Source organism: Nycticebus coucang, chromosome 22 (genome assembly GCF_027406575.1).
Source record: "Nycticebus coucang isolate mNycCou1 chromosome 22, mNycCou1.pri, whole genome shotgun sequence".
In the NCBI taxonomy this organism is placed as follows: domain Eukaryota; kingdom Metazoa; phylum Chordata; class Mammalia; order Primates; family Lorisidae; genus Nycticebus; species Nycticebus coucang.
In genome coordinates this window covers 4146871-4174226 of record NC_069801.1, presented here as the reverse complement: position 1 = coordinate 4174226, position 27356 = coordinate 4146871, and the positions used below count along the sequence as shown (strand labels likewise).

Here is a 27356-nt window from a genome sequence, read left to right as displayed (position 1 = left end):
CCTGGGCCGGCCGGAGCTTCCATAGGGCACTACCGGAGGTCTCTGGCAGAGGGCGCTGGCGCCTCCGAGCCCTCTTCTTTCAGCGTCCCGGCGGACGGCGGGGCGGAAGACGGGATCTCGCGAGACTCTCTCGCAGCCGGCTCGGAGGGAGCAGTATGGCGGAGCCTACGGCGCTGCTCAAGCGGGGTCTCTCCCGCTCCACGTGGCGACGGGCCCGGAAGGCCCGGCCCCAACTCGTGCCCAGCCGCAGGCACCGCCGCCGGCTCAGGACCCTGCGCTGGAGCGGCCGGCGGCGCCTCCGGCGGCGGCTGCTGCAAGCCCAGGCGGCCGGCGCGGACTGGAGGGAGGCCGCCTGCCAGGTGTCTCGCTTAGCGGCGTCTGGGAGGTCTAAGACTGCGGCGCCCAGCCCGGCCTTCAGTGCAACTCCGACACCCACCCCTTCTCCAGCCGCTTACCCCTCCAGGCCTAGCTCTGCGCTTCTCCCCATCCCGCCGGTGCGGCCGGTGGGTACTGGCCGCGTGTTGTTGTTGCTGCCGGCCCAGCAGGTGAGTCGCGGCAGCGGGAACCTGTGGTGGGTAGAGCCGAGTGGTGATGCAGCCCCCAGTCCAGAGGACCTTGGTTCCACTGGACATGCTTTCTGGCTGCAAGTCCAATTCAAGTCCGTCTGTCGTAGCGGTGATAAGTAGGTTCACCCGAGCGGCTTGGTAACAGGCTACCTGCCCCTGGACTCTTAGGTCTAATTTTTAATACTAAAAATTTTTATGTACTAACGCTAATTTTTGATACTAAAAATAATGATAGGTTGCAATTGCTGTGAGCTTAGAAATGACAGGCTTGAAGAGTTCTAAGCGACTTAGGTGTATGAAACCATTTAATATTACCAGCTTTCTTATGTGTTTAGAATAAGAGAATGAAGTTGGGTGGCTTGCCAGAAGTTAAATAGTAGAGGCAGAATTAAAAGTCAAACTTAGGCAGCCTAATCAGGACCCTTATTCTTCATACAGGCACAGGTCTTGGAGATTCCCACCCTAAAGCTAGAGGGAAATGAAAACCCAGGAAGGGGAGAGATTTGGTAATGAGCCTTTTAAAGGTGGGGTGACTCAAGCATAAAGAGACAGTAGACCCACTTGTTCCTCATGTATCAGTATTCAAGAGGCTTTCTCTGTAGCTGCCATGGTGTATGGTTAAAAATATAAAGTATGTGATGTTAGTATAATATAATTTGTTACTTAGTAATCAGCTGCCTTAAGTATGCTAATAGTAGTTAAGATTTTAGAATTTTTCAGTCATAGTAACAGGATCTATAACGTTATTTCTTCCTTTATTTGTTTTCCTGCTAGGGTTTTACTTTTAGTGGGATCTGCCGTGTGACTTGCCTCTACGGCCAGGTGCAAGTGTTTGGTTTTAACATCAGCCAAGGCCAGCCTGCCCGAGAAGTCTTCTCTACCTATACCCACACTCGCCTTGCTATCAATGCAGTTCATTACTCAATGCCTGAGAAAAGCAAGAAGGAGATCAGAAGGGAAGCCCGGACTTTGCTCAGATCTCATCTTAACCTGGGTAATGAAAAGAACTGAGTAATTTACTGAGGGCCTACTATAGTAAGGCTAAAAATGTTTAGATGCTTGTTATGGTCTAGACCAGTGTTTTCAGCCCTTTTTTATCTCACAGCACACATGAACCTAGAGTTAAACCTTTGCAACACAATTAAATTATGTTGATCAAAAATATATGTATACTTTGCTTTGAACTTCTTTCAAAAATAATTTCATTAATGATCTTTAAAAATGTATGCAGCACACCTGTTGAAAATCACTGGTCTGGCCTTTGCAGTAAGCAATTTTTTTAAACTCCCAGAGGAGCCTTGAGAATGAAAATACGTACTTCTGTGTTCACCATTTTACAGCCATAACCGTGGAAGGCCACAAAGTTACTATGTGGCAAACCCAGCCAGATGTGTTCGTGTTATGCAATGTGAACTTCTGAAAAAGGCTCTCAAACATAATTCCTACTCTTGAAAAGTTATGTGTTCGTGTTATGCAATGTGAACTTCTGAAAAAGGCTCTCAAACATAATTCCTACTCTTGAAAAGTTTACAGTTTAGCCGTGGAGTTGACAATCCTAAAGGCATAGAATTTTGTGTAGTTACTACTTCTTTTTTTTTTTTTTTAAGACAAAGTCTCACTTTGTCACCCTCCGTAGAGTGCTATGGCATCACAGCTCACAGCAGCCTCAAACTCTTGGGCTTAAGTGATTCTCTTGCCTCAGCCTCCCAAGTAGCTGGGACTATAGGAGCCTGCCACAACGTCTGGCTATTTTTTGGTTGTGGTTGTCATTATTGTTTGGCAGGCCTGGGCTGGATTCGATCCCACTAGCTCTGTTGTTTGTGGCTGGCGCCCTAGCCACTGAGCTACAGGCGCTGAGCCATAGTCGTTACTACTAAGGTGGTTCGTTTTTCTCTTTACAGATGACAGATGCTGGGCGATGCAGAATTTTTCTCCCCTGTGTTCCATTGTGTTGCTGGAACATTTGGAAACCTCCACTGTAAAGTTCCTGACCAGCCATCCAGGTGTATCCTACATTTTTATGCAAGAGGTAGAATCAGTTTTCATTTCAGAGCTTTGCTAATTCCTTGTACCCGAAAAGTACACAATCAAATGGTTGTATAGGATACTCGTCTGAAAATAGGTCTGTCCTATTAGTGCTGTAGGTCCTACAGAATGTAATACGTATGTATAGTAAATAGTGTAGAAAGGTACCTTATGAAAATTGTCTCTCTTTACCCTCTTTAGTTTCATTCCCCAATAAAAGCCATTTTCATATTGTAGTTGGTTAAATACCTTTTTTTTTTTTATAGACAGTCTCATTTTGTTGTCCTTGGTAGAGTACTGTGGCGTCACAGATCATAGCAACCTCCAGCTCTTGGGCTTAGGCGATTCTCTTGCCTCAGCCTCCTGAGTAGCTGGGACTACAGGTGCCCACCACAATGCCTGGCTGTTTTTTTGTTGCAGTTTGGCTGGGGCCAGGTTTGAACCCACCACCTTCAGTATATGGGGCTGGCGCCCTACTCACTGAGCCACAGACACTGCCCTAAATACTTTTTTTAAAGACAGAATCTCACTTTCTTGCCTCCAGTAGAGTGCCGGGGTGGTGTACCTCACAGCAACCTCAAATTCTTGGGCTCAGATGATCCTTTTGCTTCAGCCTCCCAAGTAGCTGGGACTATAGGTGCTTACCACAACGACCAGCTATTTTTGGAGATGAGGTCTTGCTCTTACTCAGGCTGGTCTTGAACTCCTGAACTGAAGTGATCCACCTTGGCCTCCTGGAGTATTTTTAGAGATGAGGTCTTGCTCTTACTCAGGCTGGTCTTGAACTCCTGAACTAAAGTGATCCACCTTGGCCTTCTAGAGTGCTGGAATAACAGGCGTGACCCACTGCTCCCAGCCTGCCTTATGGATTTTTATTTATTTATTTTTATTTTATTTATTTATTTTATTTTTTGCAGTTTTTGGCTGGGGCTGGGTTGTGAACACACCACCTCTGGCATAAGGGGCCGGCGCCCTACTCCTTTGAGCCACAGGCACCGCCCGGATTTATTATTTTTTTATTTTTATTTGTTTTTGAGACAGTCTCACTATGTTGCCTTTAGTAGGGTGCCATGGCGTCACAGCTCACAGCAACCTCAAACTCTTGGGCTTAAATGATTGTCTTGGCTCGGCCTCCCTAGTACTTGGAACTACAAGTGCCTGCCACAATATCCGGCTATTCTTTTGGTTGCAGTTGTCATTGTTGTTTAGCTGGCCTGGGCCAGGCTTGAACCCGCCAAGTTCAAGTGGCTGGCTCCATAACCACTGTGCTATGGTTGCCGAGCCTGTTTTTCCATCTTTTTCTTTATTTACCTCTAAATTTTTTCTGGCTATATTACTGACTTTCTAAAGTCAAACTCTACCACTATCATCTCCCATGAGCCAGAAGGTTGAGTCTAATCTACGGAGTTAGTGGACAGATTGTGAGGTGTGAGGAAGAATCGAGGAATAACACCAGACTTTCTGGCCCACCTACTTGGGTGCACGGAGTTTCCATTATTTGACATGGGTACTCCAGGGGGAGCAGGTTTCGTAAGTTAACTTTGAGATGCCTGTTAGACATCCAACTGGAGATGTCAAATGGGCAGCTGAATATGCGTGTCTGGAGTTGTGACAAGAGGCTGGAGATATAAATATGGGAACATTTAGTACAGAGGACATCCATGGCTGTGAGATGGAGTAATAACAGTCAGGAAATTGATAATAGAAACAAAATAGTTCAAGGTTGAAGCCCTGAGACACTTCAGGGGGAGGACTAGGCAAAGGTGAGGGAGCAGCAGAGGAGTCTGAGGAGGAGCTGGTGTTAGAGGAGAACCAGGGTGTAATGTCCTGGAGGCCAGAAAGGTTTCCTTCTGCTCTTCCTTTCATTTGTAGAGACAGGGTCTTGCTCTGTTCCCAGGTTACAGCACAGTGGCTTCTTCCTAACTCACTATAGCCTTGCTGCTGGGCTCAAGCAATCCAGCAAATTATTATTATTTATTTATTTTTTTTTTTTTGAGACAGAGTCTCAAGCTGTCACCCTGGGTAGAGTGCTGTGGCGTTATAGGTTAAGTGTTGGGCTTAAATGATTCTCTTGTCTCAGCCTCCCAAGTAGTTGGGACTACAGGCGCCTGCCACAAGCCTGGCTATTTTTTGTTGTTGTTGCAGTTGTCATTGTTTAGCTGGCCCAGGCCAGGTTCGAACCTGCCAGCCTCAGTGAATGTGGTCATTGCCCTATACACTGAGCTACAGGTGCCACCAATCCAGCAATTTTTACTTATTTTTTTTTTTTGGCTGGGGCTGTGTTTGAACCCTCCACCTCCGGCATATGGGACCGGCGCCCTACTCCTTGAGCCACAGGCGCCACCCCTATTTTTTTTTTTTTTTTTTTGTAGAGACAGTGTCTCACTTTATCGCCCTCGGTAGAGTGCCGTGGCCTCACACAGCTCACAGCAACCTCCAACTCCTGGGCTGAAGCAATTCTCTTGCCTCAGCCTCCTGAGTAGCTGGGACCACAGGCGCCCGCCACAACACCCAGCTATTTTTTGGTTGCAGTTCAGCCAGGGCCGGGTTTGAACCCGCCACCCTCTGTATATGGGGCCGGCGCCTTACGGACTGAGCCACAGGCACCGCCCAATCCAGCAATTTTTAAAAAAAGATTTTGTGGAGAGCTGGTCTAGGTGGGTTGACCATTGTGGTCTGCTGGGCTCAAGCCATTGTCCTGCCTCCACTTTGTAAAGTTTTAGGATTGTGGGTGTGAGCCACTATGCCCAGCCAGGAAGTCTATAAAGGCTTCTTATGTGAACTGTTGATGGTCATATATGTTCTGAGAAAGGAGTATTGGCTATGAAAGCAGGGTCTGGAGGAGTTGCAGCATATCATGAGGGGATAGGCTAAGAAATGTGATCAAGAGCCTTGAGAGAGGGATGAAGAACTTTGTTTTTATAGAGTTCAGCTGTGCAGGGAAGGAGAGAAATGAAGCAGTAGTTGGAGGATAGGTGTATATTTTGTGATGAAGGGTGAAAAAAGCAACATGCTTGAACATAGCAGGTGGGGATGCTCCAGAGGACAGGAGAACTGATGGTGTAGTAGAGAGGGCAGAAGGTGACGGGAGCTGTGTCAGTGAGTTGACCACCAGGGCTTGGTCTGGAATTTTGTTGTGTGGGTTGGGAGCACTGGCAGATTGTCAGTAGTAGCCAGAGGAGAGCGCCAGAGGCTGATAGTGCATTTCCTGCTTGGAGTCCAGGCCATCCTTGCAGGAGATGGTAGGTGTTGGGGGTTTGAAGGGGAGAATAGAGGATGAAATGAGAGCAGGATGATGAGTGGACTGTTGCAATAACATTTTTTTGAGTGGGGAAGACAGAGTCTTACTTTGTTGCCCTCAGTAGAGTGCTATGGCATCACAGCTCACAGCAATCTCAAACTGTTGGGCTTAAGCGATTCTTTTGCCTCAGCCTCGCAAGTAGCTGGGACCTGCCACAATGCCCAGCTATTTTTTGTTGCAGTTGTCATTGTTGTTTTTACCTGACTCAGGCCAGGTTCAAACCCACCAGCTTTGGTGCATGTGGCTGGCACCGAAACCACTGTGCTACAGGTGCTGAGCCTGTTGTATTTACATTTTAATCTGCTGCTGAGGACCACTGAGGAGGAAATGGAATTGCATGTTACCAGGCCTTCGCTACTTGAAAGTGAATGTTCCAAATGCTGTGGCTCAGAAACCTTGTTTTTCATTTCGTTTTCAGTGGTTTTTTTTTTTTTTTTTTTTTGAGACAGAGTTTCACTCTGTCACCATGGGTAGATGCCATGGCATCAGCCTAGCTCACAGCAACCTCAAACTCCCAGGCTCAAGTGATCCTCCTGGCTAAGCTTCCTGAGTTGCTGGGACTGCAGGCTTGTACCACCACACTGGCTAATTTTTCCATTTTTAGTAGAGATAGAGTCTTGTGTTGCTCAGGCTGCTCTTGAACTCCTGAGCTCAAGAGATCCTCCCAGAGTGGCAGGACTCCAGGTGAGGAGGCCCTGCACCGCCAGGCTCCTTTCATTTGTCATTCCAGGACTTCCTCAACCACTTACTATTGTTTACATTCCTTATCTTCTTTCTTGGATAACCCCTCTCTAAAGTGTTAATACGTTCTGGAGTTATTTTTTCTTTTTTTTTTTTTTAAGGCCTTTTTTTTTTTTTTGGCCGGGGCTGGGTTTGAACCCGCCACCTCCGGCGTATGGGACCGGCGCCCTACTCCTTGAGCCACAGGCGCCGCCCCTGGAGTTATTTTTTTCATGTAAGGCAGATAGTAAACTTTTGATTATCTCATTTTATAAAATGTTCTTATTTTCCCCTTAGTGATTGGTAGTACAGCAGAGTGTTAAATTGTAGGTTTAAGAGAATTTTTCCTCAAAACTTTGAAGGTCTTGCTTCATCGTTTTCTAGTATCCAGTGTTTTGTGTTTTTTTTTTGCAGTTTTTGGCCGGGGCCGGGGCCGGGTCTGAAATCGCCACCTCTGGCATATGGGGCCGGCGCCCTGCCCCTTTGAGCCACAAGCGCGGCCAGTTTTTTTTTTTTTTTTTTTTTTTTTGTAGAGACAGAGTCTCGCTTTATGGCCCTCGGTAGAGTGCGTGGCATCACACAGCTCACAGCAACCTCCAACTCCTGGGCTTAAGCGATTCTCTTGCCTCAGCCTCCCAAGTAGCTGGGACTACAGGTGCCCGCCACAACGCCCAGCTATTTTTTGGTTGCAGTTCAGCCGGGGCCGGGTTTGAACCCACCACCCTTGGTATATGGGGCCGGCACCTTACCGACTGAGCCACAGGCGCCGCCCAGAATCCAGTGTTTTTGACAGAAAGTCTCACACTAGGCTGCTTCTCGTTCCTTTTATGATATCTTTATTGTTTTATTTTACTTTATTTTTTTGAGACTATCTCACTCTGTCATTCTGGGTACAGTGCCATAATGTCATCATAGCTCAAAGAAACCTTAAACTGGGCTCAAACAGTCCTCCTGCCTCAGCCTCCCAAGTAGCTAGGAATACGGGTGCCCGTTACCATGTCTGGCTAGTTTTTCTATTTTATTTATTTATTTATTTATTTATTTTTAGAGACAGAGTCTCATTTTGTCGCCCTCAGTAGAGCGCTGTGTTGTCACAGCTCACAGCAACCTCAAACTCTTGGACTCAAGCAATTCTCTTGCCTTAGCCTCCCAAGAAGCTGGGACTACAGGCACCCGCCACAATGCCCAGTGTTTTTTTGTTGCAGTTGTCATTGTTGGTTAGCTGGCCCAGGCCGGTTTCGAACCCGCCACCTTCAGTGTATGTGCTGTGGGCGCCAAGCCAGGGGGGTATCACTCTTGCTCAAGCTGGTCTCGAACTCCTGATGAGATCAAGCCATACACTCTCCTCAGCCTCCCCCAGTGCTGGGATTAGAGGTGTGAGCCACCTTGCCCGGCCTGTGATGTCTTTGTCAGTGTTGTGGCTTGCATGAGGGCGTGTGCATGGCGGCTCCTCTTATCCTCTTATGTGTGGTCAGCTTACTCCACCCGCCTTCACCTGGGGCTGGGTTTGCATTCTGCAGCTTTCCCTATACTTTGCTGATGCTCCTGCCCTGGGACTTTGCAGACCTTCTACATCATTTCAACTGTGTGTATATGTTCTTTGTCTTTTCCTTTTTTCTTTTTTTTTTTTTTTTTTTGTAGAGACAGAGTCTCACTTTATGGCCTTCTGTAGAGTGCCGTGGCCTCACACAGCTCACAGCAACCTCCAACTCCTGGGCTTAAGCGATTCTCTTGCCTCAGCCTCCCGAGCAGCTGGGACTACAGACCCTTTTTTCTTTTTTTTTTTGAGATAGAGTCTCACTTTATCGCCCTCGATGAGTGCCTTGGCATCACAGCTCACAGCAAACTCCAGCTCCTTGCTTCAGCCTCCCGAGTGGCTGGAACTACAGGCACCCACCACAATGCCTGGCTATTTTTTTGTTGCAATTTGGCCAGGGCAGGGTTTGAACCCACCACCCTCAGTATATGGGGCCGGCGCTCTACTCACTGAACCGCAGGCGCTACCCTGTTCTTTGTCTTTTTGCTTTATATTTTTGGAGATTGCTTTGACTTTATTCCACATCACCAACCTATTCTACAGTTGTGGGGCTTCTCCTAAATTTTTCTTATGGCAGTCCTGCATTACTATGTGGTTTCTTTTTCCCTGGAGTTCCTGTAGAGGAACAGCAGCTTGAGAGTAAGCACAAGCTGTGAAAACTGAGATGGGGACACATTCGGGAAGAGGGTGGATGAGACATGCTGATGGGTTGGGTTTTAGAAGAATGGAAAGGATCACACTTGTTTTTTGTAGCTCATGAATCTGTGAGACTTTGTTAATTTAGAACAGAAAAATAAAATGTGCATTTTTTCCTTTCCTTTCTTAAAGTTTAAATTGTTAATTTCAGAGTTCAGCTTTCCGGATTACTCCTGAATATTTTACCTTGAGGTCTATTGGCATCAAAAAAGAGAAGAAAAAAAAAGGTCTTCATTTATCTGAGAGTGCCCTTTCCACACTGGAAGAGTTGGTCAATGTTTCTTGTGGTAAGTAGGATATGTTGATAAATTTGAGTGTTTATCCACCAAAATCTCAATGATTACTACTCATATTCCCATAGAAGATGGCTAATTCTTGGAATCAATGTTCATTTCACCTCCAGAAGAAGTAGATGGCTGCCCTATCATTCTAGTTTGTGGATCTCAGGACGTTGGGAAGTCAACATTTAACAGATACCTGATTAACCAGTTGTTAAATAGGTAAGAGAGCTTTTATTATGGTTTTGACATTATTACTAGATTTTTTGGCATGAATTGAGGTTTTTTTTTATTTTCGAGACAGTGTCACTTTGTCACCCTTGGTAAAGTGCCATAGCATCACAGCTCACAGCAACCTCAAACTCTTGGGCACAAGCCATTCCCATGTCTCAGCTTCCTGAGTAGGTGGGACTACAGGCACCCGCCACATTGCCCAGCTATTTTTAGAGACGGGGGTTTCTCTGTAGCTCAGGTTGGTCTTGAACGTGTGAGCTTAGGCAATCCACTCACCTCGGCCTCCCAGAGTGCTAGGATTACAGGCGTGAGCACCCCATCTGGCCATGAAGTGAGACTTTTTTTTTTTTTTGTAGAGACAGAGTTTCACTTTATTGCCCTCGGTAGAGTGCCGTGGTGTCACACGGCTCACAGCAACCTCCAATTCCTGGGCTTAGGCGATTCTCCTGCCTCAGCCTCCCGAGTAGCTGGGACTACAGGCGCCCGCCACAACGCCCGGCTATTTTTTGGTTGCAGTTTGGCCGGGGCTGGGTTTGAACCCGCCACCCTCGGCATATGAGGCCGGCGCCCTACTCACTGAGCCACAGGCGCCGCCCAGAGACTTTTTTTGAAATATAGTCTTAATTATGTTGCCCTCAGTAGAGTGCCATGGCATCACAGTTCACAGCAACCTCCAATTCTTGGGCTTAAGCAATTCTCTGGCCTCAGCCTCCCAAGTACCTGGGACTATGGGCGCCCGCCACAATACCTGGCTATTTTTTGGTTGTAGTTGTCGTTGTTGTTTGGCGGGCCTGGGCTGGATTTGAAACTGCCAGCTCTGGTGTCTGTGACTGGCGCCTTAGCCACTTAAGCTACAGGCACCACCCAAAGTTCTATTATGTTTTAAAGATAACAGTATTAGGAAAGACCAAGTTGTATTCCTGCTAAGAATGAAAGATGACCATGCTTGTACTGTTCTCTCTTGCTTTTTTTCTTTTTTTAAGGTGGAGCCTCCCACCTAAAACGTACTCAGTGGGTGGGTGGCACCTGTGGCTCAGAGGATAGGACACCGACCCATATGCCAAGGGTGGAGGGTTCAAACCCAGCCCCTGCCAAACTGCAACAAAAAAATAGCCAGGCATTGTGGCAGGCACCTATGGTCCCAGCTACTTGGGAGGCTGAGGCAAGAGAATCGCCTAAGCCCAAAAGCTGGAGGTTTCTGCAAGTTATGACGCTATAGCATTTTACCAAGGGTGACAAAATGAGACTCTGTCTCTAAATAAAAAAAAAAAAAAAATGCGCTCAGTGGGTTATGCCTGTGCCACATGAAATCTTTACCATCTGATTTATCCTTTCTACAGAGTAAAGCTAGTTTTTTTTTTTTTTTCTTTTTTTTTTTTTCATTTTCAGTATTTCTTGCGTTGACTATTTGGAATGTGATCTGGGACAGACAGAATTTACTCCTCCTGGTTGCATTTCTTTACTTAATGTTACAGAGCCAATTCTCGGTATGTATTATATGTTTCTCAGTTGTTTGGTTATAAAAATTCAAAAGTAATGTTCAGAAAAAACAAGAACATGAAATATTAAAAATGAACATGCTCTTTCCACACTACTCCTCTAGCCTCCAAAAATGCAAACTATGATACTTTTTAGGAAATGGAGTTGCTGTTCATTTTGCTTTGTGTAAATTAGAAACACACCCTCCCCTGATATTAACATCTATGTACAGATGTCCAAACCAAGAAACTAACATTGAATCCATACTGTGTAACCAATCTACAGATTATTTTATTTATTTATTTTGAGATACAGTCTCATTATGTTGCCCTAGGTAGAGTGCCATGGCGTTAAAGCCTACAGCAACCTCAAACTCTTGGGCTTAAGCGATTCTCTTGCTTCAACCTCCCGAGTCGCTGGGACCACAGGTGTCTGCCACAACGCCCAGCTATTTTTTTTGTTGCAGTTTTCATTGTTTAGCAGGCCTGGGCTGGGCTCGAACTTGCCAGCTTCAGTGTATATGGCCGGCACCCTATTCACTGAGCTACAGGTGCCGAGCCTAAGGTCTCTGTCACCCATGGCTAGAGTACAGTGGTATCATCCTAGCTCATTGCAACCTCAAACTTCTGGGTTCAAGTGATCCTCCTGCCTCTGCCTTTTAAGTAGCTGGTACTACAGGCTCCTACCACCATATTAAGCTAATTTCCCTACTTTTTGTAGAGGTCTTGCTGTGTTCCTCAGGCTGGCTCAAATTCCTGACATCAAGCAGTCCACCTACTTCACCTTCCCACAGTTCTATAATTACAGACGTGAGCCACAGCACCCAGGCTAATCTATAGAACAGAGTATTCAAAATTCACCAGTTATCCTAGTGTCCTTTTTTTGGTTCAAACCCAACCAGAATTCCTTTTTCTTTTCCTTTTTTTTTTTTGAGACAAACTGAAGTTATCCCTGTGGATAGAGTGCTGTGGCATCATAACTCACAGCAACCTCCAACTTGGGCTCAAGTGATTCTTCTTGTCTCAGTTTTTTTGTTTTTTGTTTTTATGTAGAGACAGAGTCACTTCGTCACCCTCGGTAGAGTGCTGTGACGTCACACAGCTCACAGAAACCTCCAACTCCTGGGCTTAGACAATTCTCTTGCCTTAGCCTCCCAAGTAGCTGGGACTACAGGTGCCCACCACAATGCCTGGCTGTTTTTTCATTGCAATTTGGCCAGGGCCGGGTTTGAACCCACCATCCTCGGTATATGGGGCCAGCACCCTACCCACTGAGCCACAGGTGCTGCCCTCTCGTCTCAGTTTTACTATTTTTAGTAGAGATAGGGTCTCACTTTTTGCTCTGGCTGGTGTCGAACTTATGAGCTCAAGCAATCTTCCTGCCTCAGCCTCCCAGAGTGCTGGGATTACATGCAGGCGCGAGCCACATGCCAGGCTTTCTTTTTTTTTTTTTTTTGTACAGAGAGAGTTTCACTTTATTGCCCTCGGTAGACTGCCGTGGCATCACACAGCTCACAGCAACCTCCAACTCCTGGGCTTAGGCGATTCTCTTGCCTCAGCCTCCCGAGTAGCTGGGACTACAGGCGCCCGCCACAACGCCCGGCTATTTTTCTGTTGCAGTTTGGCCGGGGCCGGGTTTGAACCCGCCACCCTCGGCATATGGGGCCGGTGCCCTACTCACTGAGCCACAGGCGCCGCCCCCGGCTTCCTTTTTTAATGACAGTATTCATATAACACATTTATCATTTTAATTATTCATATGTGTACATTTCAGTGGCATTAAGTGTATTCACAGCATTGTAACCTCATTACCGTCTATAGGCAAAGCTTTATCATCCCAAGATGAAATGTACTCATTAAACAGTAACTTTCCTATGTCCCCTTCCCCTGCCCGCTAGTGACCACTATTCTAGTTTCTGTTCCTAGTAATTTGCCTTTTCTCATGTAAGTGGGTTGTACAGTACTTGTCCTTTGTTTGGCTTATTTCCCTCAGTATAATGTTTTCAAGGTCCATCTGTTTTGTAGCATTTGTCAAGAGTCCTTTTTATGGCTAAACATTCCATGGTTTGTAGATGCTACGTTTTGTTTCTCCCTTCAGTTGTTGATGGGCGTTGGGTTCTTTCCACATTTTGGTCACTGTAAATAATGGTGCCATGAACATGGGTATACGAGTGTCTCCTCCAGATCTTGCTTTCAATTCTTTCAGATATATAGTGAGGAGTAGGGCGGCGCCTGTGGCTCAGTTGGTAGGGTGCCGGCCCCACATACCGAGGGTGGTGGGTTCAAACCCGGCCCCGGCTGAACTGCAACCAAAAAATAGCCGGGCGTTGTGGCAGGCGCCTGTAGTCCCAGCTGCTCAGGAGGCTGAGGCAGGAGAATCGCTTGAGCCCAGGAGTTGGAGGTTGCTGTGAGCTGTGTGATGCCATGGCACTCTACTGAGGGCCATAAAGTGAGACTCTGTCTCTACAAAAAAAAAAAAAAAATATATATATATATAGTGAGGAGTAGAATTGCAGGGTCATGTGGTAGTTCTGTATTAATTTTTTGAGAAACTGCCAAACTGTTTCTCCTACTAGCCGTCCTTAATTTACATTCCTAGCAGCGACAAATGAGGGTTCTAATTTCTCTGTATCCTCAGCGATGCTGTTACTTGGTTTACATTCCAACAGTGACTAACGATGTTGAGCTTACGCTGTTGGCTGTTTATTCTTTGGAGAAACATTCTGTTCAAGTCCTTGAATATTGTTTGTGAACTGGGTTTGTTGACTCTGGGAATTCTTTATGTATTTTGGATGGTAATCCCTTATCAGAGAGGTAGTGTACAATTATTTTTCCCCATTCTGTAAGTTGTCTTTTTGCCTTTTTTTTTTTTTTTTCTTCTTTTTTTGAGACAGAGTTTCACCATGTTGCCCTGGGTAGATTGCCATGGGGTCACAGCTCACAGCAACCTCCAACTCTTGGGCGTAAGTGATTCTCTTGCCTCGGCCTCCCAAGTACCCGGGAGTACAGGTGCCCGCCACAGCGCCCAGCTATTTTTGGGTTGTAGTTGTCATTGTTTGGCAGGCCCGGACTGGATTCAAACCTGCCAGCTCTGGTGTATGTGGCTGGCGCCTTAGCTGCTTGAGCTATAGGTGCCAAGCCATGACATTTTTTCTTTTCTTTTCTTTTTTTTTTTTTTTTTTGAGACAAAGCCTCAAGCTATAACCCTGGGTAGAGTGCTGTGGCATCACAGCTCACAGCAACCTCCAACTCCTGGGCTCAAGCGATTCTTCTGCCTCCACCTCCCAAATAGCTGGGATTACTGGCACCTGCCAAAACGCCCAGCTATTTTTTTGGTTGCAACCATCATTGTTGTTTGGCAGGCTTGGGCTGGATTAGAACCCGCCAGCTCAGGTGTATGTGGCTGGTGCCTTAGCCACTTGAGCCACAGGTGCTGAGTCTTTTTTTTTTTTTTGAGACAGAGTCTCACTATGTTGTCCTCAGTAGAGTGCTGTGGCATCATAGCTCATAGCAACATCAAACTCTTGGGCTTAAGTGATCCTCTTGTCTCAGCCTCCTGAGTAGCTGGGACTACAGCCTCCTGCCACAACGCCCGGCTGTTTTTAGAGATAGGGTCTCACTCTGGCTCAGGCTGGTCTCGAATCTGTGAGCTCAGGCGATCCACCTGCTTTGGCCTCCCAAGTGCTGGGATTATAGGTGCGAGCCACCTCACCCAGCTCTGACCCTGGTCTTATGCAACTGCTGGACACCCTCTCCCCAAATGGAAGAGACAGGAAGGGTGTGGGCTGGCCAGACCTGTGTGGTGACCTTGACTAAAGACCCCGGAGCCGAGCCGCTGTATTCAGACTTGATATTTACTGCCCGACCTTGTTCACACTGATCTTTTTCTTAGTCTCCTCATCTGTAAAAATGAGGATAATAATACTTACCATAGAATTTTTTTTGTTTGTTTGTTTTTTTATTTTTTGCAGTTTTTGGCCAGGGCTGGGTTTGAACCCGCCACCTCCGGCGTATGGGGCTGGTGCCCTACTCCTTTGAGGCACAGGCGCCACCCTACCATAGAATTTTTTTTTTTTTTTTGTAGAGACAGAGTCTCACTGTACCGCCCTCGGGTAGAGTGCCGTGGCGTCACACGGCTCACAGCAACCTCTAACTCTCGGGCTTACGCAATTCTCTTGCCTCAGCCTCCCGAGTAGTTGGGACTACAGGCGCCCTCTACGACGCCAGGTTATTTTTTTTGTTGTTGCAGTTTGGCCGGGGCCGGGTTTGAACCCGCCCCCTCGGCATATAGGGCCAGCGCCCTACTCACTGAGCCACAGGCGCTGCCCCCATAGAATTTTTTTAATGAAATTAGAGACTGTATGTGAAGCACCTAAAACGAGTCAGTGCTACATTCCAGTAGGTGATGTTGTGGTTGCAGGCTGCCCTTTCATTGGGGTATGAGCCCTGCAGGGGTGGGGGTGTTTGTTTTGTCCTGTCCATACAAACATCCCAAGAATCTCGAACAAGCCCAAGAAGTCATAGTTGCTCAGCCAACAGGACCTAACTGGGGTTAGCTGTGTGTGTCACGGCGCCCATTACTGAGTGCAATTGGAAGCATAGGTGTCCAAAAACGGCTGTTCTGTTGGTAGGATAGTCTCAGATTGCCTAAGGATCTTTGTCAGTGAAGGTGGTCGAAACAAACTTGACCACCTTCAGAAGTCAGAAGTTGATTACTCTGTCTTCATCTTCTTAGGACCACCTTTTACTCACCAGAGGACACCACAGAAGATGGTGTATTATGGGAAGACTTCCTGTAAAAACAACTATGAGGATTATATCGAGATAATAAAATATGTCTTCAGCTCATACAAGAGAGAGTCTCCTCTCATTATCAACACTATGGGCTGGGTGTCAGGTAAGCCTGCAGGTGTGCCTCTCCGGGAGAAAGACAGGCAATGGCTTGGTGCCCATAGCTTAGTGGTTAGGGCGCCAGCCACATGCATCAGGGCTGGTGGGTTCGAACTCTTGGGCAACATAGTGAGACTCTGTCAGTAAAAAAAAAAAAAAGGACGGGCGGTATGAGCACATGGGTGGCTCCCAGGCATTTGGGTTGAAGCCCAGATTCTTTTTTTTTTTTTTTTTTTTTTTTTGAATTGAGACAGAATCTCACTAAGTCGTCCTCAGTAGAGTGTTGTGGCGTTACAGCTCACAGCAACCTCAAACTCTTGGGCTCAAGTGATTCTCTTGCCTCAGCTTCCCTAGTAGCTAGGACTACAGGCACCCGCCATAATGCCCGGCTATTTTTATTGTTGTTGTTTTTGGTTTAGCAAGCCCCGGCTAATTTATTTTTGTTGTTGTTTTTGGCCAGGGCTCGGTTTGAACCCTCCACCTCCAGCATATGGGGCTGGTGCCCTAGTCCTTGAGCCACAGGCACCTTTTTTTTTTTTTAATTGAGAGAGTTACCTTCTCACCCTCAATAGAGTACTGAGGCTTCATAGCTCATAGCAACCTCAAACCCTTGGACTCAAGAGATTCTCTTTCCTCGGCCTCCCTAGTAGCTGGGACTTTGTTTAGCAGGCCTGGGCCGGGTTAAAACCCACCAGCCCCAGAGCTTGTGGCTGGCGCCCTAATCACTGAGTACAGGTGCACAGCCTGAACAGCCTAGATTTTAAGACAGTCTCTTACTGTTTCTTGTAGGAATGTGTCATTGTTCTTTGGTGCATTGCCTGTGCTAATGTTGTCTCCTTTCTCACAGACGAAGGGCTTTTGCTTCTCATTGACCTGATCCGGTTGCTGTCTCCCAGCCATGTTGTTCAGTTCAGTTCTTCCCACAGCAAATACATGCCAAATCTCACCCCGGGCTATGTAGAAGACAGGGATGGCTTGTACACAAAAAGCAAGTCCAAGATAAGAAATCGAGGTTTCAAACTTGCAGAATTTGCAGAGAATTTGGAATTTGCTGATGAAGAAAAAGAGAGCCCAGTTGAATTTATTGGACATAAACTAATGTGCGTTCGTTTAGAGTTTGCATTCAGAATAACTCCAAGAAATAGGTAAATTTGGCTTTCATTCATTTGAACAAGGCATTCTTTTGTTAATTCTGTGAAAGGATTAAGTCCTCTTAAATTTTTCAAATCTGTTACATCTATACAGTTATGAAGGTGAATTAGTTGTTTTCTTCACTGTTATTTTTCCCAATGGAAATATTCAGAAATGAGGTAGCCCCCATAGCTCAGTGGTTAGTGTACCGGCCCTGCACACCTCTGAGGTTTCGTTCAAACCTCGCCTGGCCCTGATTAATATAAAAGAGAAAGAAAACAATGTCCAGAAGTGTGCTCCAGCTCTGGTTGCCAAGAGCTCTGACTTAAAAGAGAGTAGACTTGCTATTTTTCAGGTTGGGAGTCTCTCAGGCAGGGCCTGCAGATGCTGTAGTGGGAGTGGTTTGAAGTCCTTCACAGTGTCCAGGCGCAGCCTGCGGCTGGCTGCGAATGCTTACCTAGGAGTTGTTGGGGCCACACACTAAATATGCAAACACTAACATTAGCTGATGCTCCAGAAAAAGGTCTGTGCCTAATTTTCATGATATCTGTCACCAAAGGTAAGCATTTTAGCCAGCTCCTGGCTGTAGTTGGATGCCCCACGACAAAGGTACTCTGTTTTCTGAGTGGGAGGTGGTCGTGGTAGGTTAAATCTTCGCTTACCTCCTTATGATTTGCTTTGCAGAGAATTACATAACAAAATGCTTCGAGACCTGGCAGTGTTAGGTTACCTTGGCCAGCTGCAGCCCCCAGTGCCAAAACCACTCAGTCCTTTACATGGTCTGACGCCCTATCAGGTAATCTGAACTTGCAGGAAAAATTGTCTTCATTTTGCTTACTTAAAACACACTTGTGTGGCTTTCTGTGTGCTGGGCACCCTTCGAACTGTTTTATAACTCGTCATTCATACAATCCTCAGAACAACCCTAAGATGAAGATTATGTTAATTACCCCCCATTTTGCATCTGGAGAAACTAAGGTGCAGAGTCTAAAGCTGCAGTTCTCAACCTGTGGTTGTGACCCCTTCGTAACAATGAAAATATATCCTGCATATCAGATACTTACATTATGATTCATAACAGTAGCAAAATTACGTTACGAAGTAGCAACGAAAATAATTATGGGTCACCACAAGTGGAACTGTATTAAAGGGTCGCGGCATTAGGATGGCTGAGAACCACTGGTTTAAGGGACCCCCCACCAGTGGCCAAGCTAGGAGTTAGGCCCAGGCAGTCAGCTCCATTGTCCGCACTCTTTTTTTTGTTGTTGTTGTTGAGACAGAGTCTGACTATGTCAGTAGAGTGCATGGCGTCACAGTGTCAGAGCTCACAGCAACCTCATACTCTTGGACTTAAGCGATTCTCTTGCCTCAGCCCTCAAGTAACTGGGACTACAGGTGCCCGCCACAGTGCTCAGTTATTTTTTCGTTGTTGTAATTGTCATTGTTTAGCAGGCCTGGAGTGGGTTCAAACTCCCCAGCCTTGGTGTACGTGGCTGGCGTCCTAACCACTGAGCTATGGGTGCTGGGCCAGTGTCCGCACTCTTGACTACAGCTCTGTGTTGGTTCCAGATGTTCCACTTCACCCCAGGGCTGCTCCAGCACTTGTTTTTATTGTCTTTAGACTGGCAGTAGTACTAGGCCTCATAGAGTGACTGTATAGATTCAAGGAGTGTTCACAGTAGCACCAGGCTTCTAGAAAGCACAGGTAAAATGTTGAGTATTAACTATCATCAAAAGTAGACTCTAGGCCAGGCACAATGGCTCAAGCCTAGATGGGCAACAGTGAGACCCTGTCTCTACGAAAAACAGAAAATTGGCTGGGTGTGGTGGCACATGCCTGTAGTAGGAGTAGCCTGTAGCTACTCCAGAGGGTGAGGCAGGAGGAGTGCTTCAGCCTAGGAATGCGAGGCTGCAATGGCCACTTTACTCTAACCTGGGGGACAGAGCAAGACCCTGTCTTCAAAAAAAAACAGGGCGGCGCCTATGGCTCAGTCGGTAAGGCGCTGGCCCCATATACCGAGGGTGCTGGGTTCAAACCCAGCCCCGGCCAAACTGCAACCAAAAAATAGCCGGGCGTTGTGGCGGGCACCTGTGGTCCCAGCTACTCGGGAGGCTGAGGCAAGAGAATCGCTTAAGCCCAGGAGTTGGAGGTTGCTGTGAGCTGTGTGAGGCCACGGCACTCTACCGAGGGCCATAAAGTGGACTCTGTCTCTAAAAAAAAAAAACAGAAAAAGTAGATTCTAACTCCAGAGCATTTGCGATTTAGAACGCAGGCTAATAATTCTTGGCTTGGCGCCTGTGGGTCAAGAGGCTAGGGCACCAGCCACATACACCTGAGCTGGCGGGTTTGAATCCATCCCGGGCCTGCCAAACAACAATGACGTTTGCAATCAAAAAAATAGCCAGGCATTGTGGCAGGCGCCTGTAGTCCCAGCTACTTGGGAGGCGGAAGCAGGAGAATCACTTGAGCCCAGAAGTTAGAGGTTGCTGTGAGCTGTGATGCCACAGCATTCTACCCAGAGCTTGAGGCTCTGTCTCCAAAAAAAAAAAAAAAGAATTCTTTAAGAGGGGGGCGCCTGTGGCTCAACGGAATAGGGTGCTGGTCCCATATGCCGGAGGTGGCGTGTTCAAACTCAACCCCGGCCAAAAACTACAAAAAAGAAAAAGAATTCTTTAAGATTCAGGGTGGTGAAAAAATAAACATAGTCACTATTTTCTTTTTTGTTTGTTTTTTGAGGCAGAGTCTTACTTTGTCATCCTCCATGGGGAGCTGTGGCATCACAGCTCACAGCAACCTCAGACTCTTGGGCTCAAGTGATCGTCTTGCCTTAGCCTCCCAAGCAGCTGGGACTACAGGTGCCCACCATAATGCCAGGCTATTTTTAGCAATGGGGTCTCACTGTGCTGGTCTTAAACCTGTGAGCTCTGGCGGTCTGTGTGCCTCGGCCTCCCAGAGTGCTACAATTATAGGCAGTAGCCACCGCTCCTGGCCTCAGCATTTCATAAATGCTTACTCTATTCTAAGCCTGTGTTAAATCTACTCGCAACCTATTATCTCAACCATTTTTTAGATGACAAAATCAAGGCCAGAGACTTAGAGTCAGCTTGCCCAAAATGGCATCGTAAAAACTGGAACTGGAGCCCAGGTAGCCTGATTCTGTGCAGCTTGTGCAGTTTTGAGCACTCAACCTGGGGGAAGTCTGCCAAGCACTTTCCATGGAAGGGCTCAGGGACCTGTGGGTAGATGCTGTGTTCCTTATTTACAGCTGTGAACATGCAGCACAGTCAGGTGCAGGCACTTGCCTCAGGTGGCATGGCAGGAGCGTGGCCTGGATGGCAGGGCAGCATCTCCCAGGCCCCACGGCAGACCTCCAGGCTTCCAGCTCATCCCCACTGGATAGGCTAAGGCAGTTTGTTTAATTGGGATTTTGGTTTATAGGGCCATTTGTTTCCTGGTAGATGCTCTGTAAGAACTTGAAATTTCTCTGTAAGTAATTTAATCTGCCTTTTGTTTCACATTTGTTGTTGATATCTAAATAAGTAAAATACTTTTCTACTTCAAAAATTTGGAATTATCCAGAAAGTTATAAGTTAGTAATTTATCTTGTGTTCCAGGAATTTTCACTATATTACATTAAGAAACCAGTGGAGGCCTTTTCTCAATGAATTGGTTTTTACTTTTATTATATCAGGAAACTCAGTGAATGGAATTTCACAGGAACTCAGCTGGCGATCCCTCTTTACTTATGTATTTTTATTTTGAGGCAGGGTCTTACTCTGTTTCCCTGGGTAGAGTACTTTGGCATCCTTAGCAGCAACCTCAAACTCTTGGGCTCAAGTGATCCTTTTGTCTTAGCCTCCCCAATAGCTGGGACTATAGGCGCCTGCCACAAGCCTGGCTATTTTTTCTATTTCTTTCTTTCTTTCTTTCTTTTTTATTTTTATTTATTATTTTTTTTTTGCAGTTTTGGCTGGGGCTGGGTTTGAACCTACCACCTCCGGCATTTGGGGCTGGTGCCCTACTCCTTGAGCCACAGGCACCACCCTCTTTATTTATTTATTTATTTATTTTTGTAGAGACAGAGTCTCACTTTATGGCCCTTGGTAGAGTTCCATGGCATCAGACAGCTCACAGCAACCTCCAACTCCTGGGCTTAAGCGATTCTCTTGCCTCAGCCTCCCGAGTAGCTGGGACTACAGGCGCCTGCCACGACACCCGGCTATTTTTTGATTGCAGTTCAGCCGGGGCCGGGTTTGAACCCGCCACCCTCGGTATATGGGGCTGGCGCCTTACTGACTGAGCCACAGGCGCCGCCCTCCTTTTTTTTTTTTTTTTTTAATTAAATCATAGCTGTGTACATTAATATGATCATGGGGCATCATACACTTGGTTCATAGACCGTTTGACACGTTTTCATCACACTAGTTATCATAGCCTTCTTGGCATTTATTTATTTTTGAGACAGAGCCCCAAGCTGTTGCCCTGGGTAGAGTGCTGTGGCATCACAGCTCACAGCAACCTCCAACTTCTGGGCTCAAGCGATTCTCCTGCTTCCACCTCCCAAGTAGCTGGGACTACAGGCACCGACCACAACGCCTGGCTTTTTTTTTGGTTGCAGCTGTCATTGTTATTTGGCGGGTGGGGCTGGCTTCGAATCCGACAGCTCAGGTGTATGTGAGCCTTAGCCGCTTGAGCCACAGGCGCCGAGCCAACTCTATTTATTTATTTATTTATTTGCAGGGGGTTTTTTTGGCCAGGGCTGGGTTTGAACCTGCCACCTCCAGTATATGGGGCTGGTGCCCTACTCCTTTGAGCCACAGGCACCTCCCTCTTTCTTTCTTTCTTTTTTTTTTTTTTTTTTGATACAGTCTCATTATGTTGCCCTTGGTAAAGTGTTGTTTTGTCACAGTTCACGCAACCTCAAACTCTTGAGCTTAAGCAATTCTTTTGCCTCAGCCTCCCTAGTAGTTGGGACTACAGGTGCCCGGCTGTTTTTTTTGTTGTTGCAGTTGTCATTGTTGTTTAGCAGGCCTGGGTCTGGTTTGAACCCACCAGCCCCTATGTATGTGGCTGGCTCCCTAACCACTGAGCTTTGGGTGCCAAGTCAATATTTTTTCTATTTTTAGTAGAGGTGGGGTCTCGCTCTTGCTTGGGCTGGTCTCCAACTTCTGAGCTCAGACAGTCCACCTGCCTCTGCCTCCCAGAGTACAAGGAATGAGCTACCATGCCTGGCCCTTTACTTAAATTTTTTTGTTGTTGAGACAGAGTTTCATTTTGTCACCCTTGGTAGAGTGCCATGGCATCACAGCTCACAGCAACCTCAAACTACTGGGCTCAAGCGATTCTCTTGCCTCAGCCTCCCAAGTAGCTGGGACTACACGTGCCCTCCACAATGCCTGGCTATTTTTTTTTTTTTTTTTTTTTTTCGGAAAGGAAAGCTTTATTTCTTAAAAGGGTCATAATCTTCAGGCTGGTCAATATTAAAAGCAGACCTTTCAAAGGAGGAAAGTTGGGCCAGGAGCTTTATGCTGAACAGGTTGGTTAAATACATGTATTCAACAGGTTATAGAAGGAATATGCACATTCATGAGGGGGATTGTATGCATGTGTATTAAGCAAACAGGCACTGTATGCATGTCTCATGTTCACTTTAAGATGTAGACATACTGGGTGGCACCTGTGGCTCAAAGGAGTAAGGCACCAGCCCCATATGCTGGAGGTGGCGGGTTCAAACCCAGCCCCAGCCAAAAACTACAAAAAAAAAAAAAACAAAAAAACTTGTAGACATACCATTGAACTCACTTAAATTAGGCTCTATGTTTCAAAAGCTGAAGCAGAGAATGTGAAGACACTTTGTGTACAGGTCCTGTAATCCAAACAGAAACCGTCCATGTTGGGTGGTTACTTTCCAGGAAGGAATGGATTGTGAAATTGATTAGCTGCATTGGAAACTGCAGGTTGGGAGGGGAGCCCTGCCGAGGCTGAGTGGGTGCTATCCTTGTTTGTCCTCTTCTGTCCTTGTTTCTCAGGGCTGGTTTCTGTTCAACCCTGTGAACTCAAAAGCAATCCAGAAGCTGTGAGATCAGCCAGGAAATTCATCCAGTAAAAGGAAGAGAGAACCGTCCAGGGCACTGTGAACTGTTTCGGTGTTCTTGGACTTGGCACTCAGTTGAACTGCCTTGGGGAGAGCTTGAGCAGGAGTGTGGAGAACTTGGGGCATTGTCTGGGGCCCCAGACTGAGCCACTGAGCTGGGTGCAGGAAGCCATTGTGAAAAGCCTGGCTATTTTTTGTTGTTGTTGCAGTTATCTTTGTTTAGCTGGCTAGGGCTGAGTTCAGACCCGACACCCTCGGTGTATGTGGCTGGCACCGTAAGCACTGTGCGACGGGCATCGAGCTGCCTTTACTTAATTTTATTTAATTTTTTAATTTTATTTAGCTTTAGGCTCTGCACTTGTGGCTCAGTGGTTAGGGCGCTGGTCACACACACTGGGGCTGGCAGGTTTGAACCCACCCCAGGCCTGCTAAACAACGACAACTACAATAATAAAAACAGCCGGGCGTTGGGGCGGGCGCCTATAGTCCCTGGTACTTGGGACACTAAGGCAAGAGAATCACTTAAGCCTTAGATTTTGAGGTTGCTATGAGGTGTGACGCCATAGCACTCTACAGAGAGTGACACAGACTCTATTTAAAAAAAAATTTTTTTTATTAAATTTTTTAGCAGTGGTTGGAGCGCAGTAGCTATTTATTCATAGGAGCAATTATAATGTAGTACAGCCTCCAACCCCGGGCTGCATTCGATCTTCCTGCGTAACTGGGACTAAAGGCATGTTCCATGTGCCCGCTCTCCCTCCGCTATGATACAGTTAGGACATTTCTAACCTTTTTTTTGTTTTGTTTTTAGGGGATGAGATCTCACTGTGTTGACTGAGTATGTACACACATTTTTAGACAAAAAAGCTTTAGGCATTTAGTTTAGAATTCTAGCACTTGTTGCTGGTATAGAAGATATTTGTGGGCCAGACACTGGCTCATGACTGTATTCCCAGCACTCTGGGAGGCTGAAGCAGGAGGATCTCTCGAAGTTCACTTGAGTTCAAGACCAGCCTAGGCAGCATAGCTAGAGCCCATATCAACAAAAAAATTTAAAAATTAGGGCGGCACCTGTGGCTCAGTGAGTAGGGCGCCAACCCCATATACTGAGGGTAGTGAGTTCAAACACCAGCCCCAGCCAAACTGCAACAAAAAATAGCCGGGCATTTGTGGCAGGCGCCTGTGGTCCCAGCTACTGGGGAGGCTGAGGCAAGAGAATCGCCTAAGCCCAGGAGTTGGAGGTTGCTGTGAGCTGTGATGGCACAGCACTCTACCAAGGGCAATAAAGTGAGACTCTGTCTCTACAAAAAAAATTTAAAAATTAGGTGTGGTAGTGTATGCCTATAGTCCCAGCCACTCAATAGGCTGAGGTGGGAGGATCACTTAAGCCTAATAGTTTCAGGCTATAGTGAGCTATGATGATACCACTGTACTCCAGCCTGGTGACAAGGTGAGATGTCTCTCAAAAAAAAAGTTTGTGTATGTTTCTTAGGTCTCTGTATTAAGGCAGTGCAACCATGCCAAATAGTGGTCAGTGTTTTTATTCTTTTTTTTTTTTAATTTATTTTTATTGCTAAATCATAGCTGTATACATTAGTGCAATCAAAGGGTACAATGTGCTGGTTTCATATACAATCTGAAATATTCTCATCAAACTGTTCAACATAGCCTTCATGGCATTTTCTTAGTTACTGTATGTAGACATTTGTATTCTGCATTTAGTAAGTTTCGCCTGTACCCATTCTAAGATGCACCGTGGGTGAGTGTTTTTATTCTTTATAGACACTCTGGTAATTGGTTTGGCAGCCCTAGCTTCAGATAGTTGGCTAATCAATTTGTAAAAATTTAAAGAAATCTTTCAAAGTAGAAATTAATACACGGAAATGCTGATTTATCTTCCAGGTTCCCTTCAATGCTGTCGCGCTGCGAGTTACCCATTCTGATGTCGCCCCTACCCACATACTGTACGCTGTGAATGCCAGCTGGGTCGGTCTTTGCAAGATCCTGGATGACGTCAGAGGATACGTGAATGGGCCCGTCCTGCTTGCCCAGACTCCAATCTGTGATTGTTTAGGGTTTGGTGAGTGTGAGAGGAAAACATGTCCAGAAACCTACTAAAATGGTTCCCTTCTTCTGCTGAGGATGACTGGCCTTCACCTTGTAGCTATCTCACAGCTGGAAAGGTCAGAGAGCTCCTCACTCTTATATATAGTGTGCCTCGGGCTGGTGGAAAGAAGCAGCCTTTTCTCTGTGTCTCCTGCCAGCTCCTCTACATCTAGGATTCCTGGGGACCGAGCCTGACCCTCTTGTCACTGCATGCCTTTCCCTAGGCCATAGCATCCACTGCTGGGCTCTGGATCCGTCTCTAGGCCAGCTCCTCTCATGGTGCCAGCACAGCTGTGCATCTGCCTTCCAAGCCTGTGTTGCCAACAGACCCCTCTACTTGGGGTCTTACTGGCATCAAAACACACATCCAAAAATGAGGCTCTTTACTCCCACCCCTACCGTCTCCTCCTTTTCCCAGGCCTGTGTGAGTTCCTTGGGAGATTGGATTGGCTCTAGAGCTTAGGTCAGACCCCAGCCCCTCCTTGGCAGCCACTCACCTTCATTTGCACTTTCAGCCCGTGAGCGGGGCTGTGGGCTTCTGTTTTCAAAATTTGTCAGGTCTGTTCACCTCTTCTCACCAGTCTAGTCGTCCGCCAGCATTTCTGCGCTGGGCTGCTGGAGAAGCTTCCTGGTTGGATCCTCCACTCCACTTCACAGTCAGGAGTGACCTGAACACAGTTGTGGTTTGTGCCAGAAACTGGCATGTCCTATTACACAGAGCAGGATCTGGACCAGGGCCCCAGGTGCCCAGAAGGGTTGGGTAACTGCTTCCCTTACTAAGCCTGGCTCCCCAAAGTGGATAAATGACAATATATAGTTTTGAAAGGATGTAGGAACTAAGCAACCCCAAATTAACAAAGTCCTTAAATAAATAAATGTGTGTTTCACATTTGTGCATCACTGCGCTGCTTACAAGCATTTCCCCCACAGAAATTACCCTTCAAGACAGACTGTAAGGAGGGAGTGGTGTTGGGGAAAGATGACGTCGTTGTTGTTTTTGTGTTTCTCTGTGGTGGGTTTTCTTTTTTTTTGAGACCGAGTCTCACTGTGTGGCCCTCGGTAGAGTGCTGTGGCATCACAGCTCACAGCAACCTCCTCAAACTCTTGGGCTTAAGGGATTCTCTTGCCTCAGACTCCCAAGTAGCTGGGACTACAGGCGCCTGCCACAACGCCCGGCTATTTTTTGTTTGCAGCTGTTGTTGTTTGGCAGTCCCGGGCTGGATTCAAACCCGCCAGCTCTGGTGTACATGGCTGGCACCCTACCTACTGAGCTACGGGCACTACCAGGACTTTTGTATTTTCAAAGCAAAACAGTTGAAACTTAACTTTTCAAAGACATTTTGCAGTTCCTAGTGGTGGGAGGTCTGTATCTTCTGGAAGGGTGATCTCTGCACTGTCACTCAGGCATCTGCAGGGGCATCGACATGGATAAGCGGCTCTACCACATCCTCACCCCAGTGCCCCCGGAGGAGCTGAGAACCGTGAATTGCCTGCTTGTTGGAGCTGTTTCCGTTCCACACTGTGTCTTTAAGAACCAGGTAAGCCTGACCCCTCGGGCACAGCCCTGGGTGGATCCTGGCCGGGTCCACGGGAAGTGAGGAGCTGAAGCAGGGTGAAGGTCAGGGGAACAAGGATATCTGTCTGAGCAACCTGTGCTTTGTTATCCATCCAGATGTCAGGGTAGCCACAGGAGGAGGGTGTACTGGAGAGAGTAGAGGTGGCCTCCCCAGGATTAGTCCTCCTTAGGACCCACATGTTATCCATGGCTGCGGCTTGCTGGCTAAGGGTGTCAGTGCAGCCCCCAGAGACAGCCATGGGGTCTGCAAGCGGATTGGAGGGCAGTGGGTGTTGCTGCCATCCTCCCCTGACTGTCCCACTGACTGGGACACAGTGTGCCCACCTGCTCCTGTGTCATTTGATGTGTTTGTGGAGTTGAGCTGGGCAGAAAGGTGCGAGCATGTTTGTTGCAGGGCCAGTTGCTCTCTGGATGGCCTAAGGGAAGGGATCAAATTCTTTGCAAGAGCGAGAGGTCCTTCCCCCCTGTCACTTTAACACTGCCTTCTGGATGAGAAATAAACCACTAAATCTTCCAGACTGGATTCCGAGTGTTACCTTGGATTCTCTTTGTGTTTCCATTTCAGCAGAGGCTTGAAGGGACAATACCTTATGTCACAACCGATTACAATTTTAAACTTCCTGGAGCATCAGAGAAAATTGGAGCAAGAGAACCTGAGGAAAGACATAGGGAAAGACAACAGCCGAGATATAAGTCGTACCGGAAATAAAAGGATACTGTGGA

General features: G+C 46.9%; 1 protein-coding gene across 2 annotated transcripts; it reads left to right on the top strand.

Annotated features, from left to right (window-relative positions):
* The first annotated feature begins 110 nt into the window (after positions 1-110).
* Positions 111-27356, top strand: NOL9 (nucleolar protein 9). 2 transcript variants are annotated; one of them, XM_053575487.1, is made up of 12 exons: positions 111-545; positions 1341-1560; positions 2468-2595; positions 8997-9132; positions 9249-9345; positions 10747-10844; positions 15571-15732; positions 16573-16870; positions 17541-17652; positions 24854-25031; positions 26462-26595; positions 27202-27356. In XM_053575487.1, exons 1-12 carry the CDS (start codon positions 156-158, stop codon positions 27340-27342), a joined length of 2094 nt encoding a protein of 697 aa, XP_053431462.1. In that variant the 5' UTR covers positions 111-155; the 3' UTR covers positions 27343-27356. The 2 variants fall into 2 exon arrangements, with proteins under 2 accessions (XP_053431462.1, XP_053431461.1); XM_053575486.1 differs by having other exon boundaries at positions 113-545; positions 27199-27356.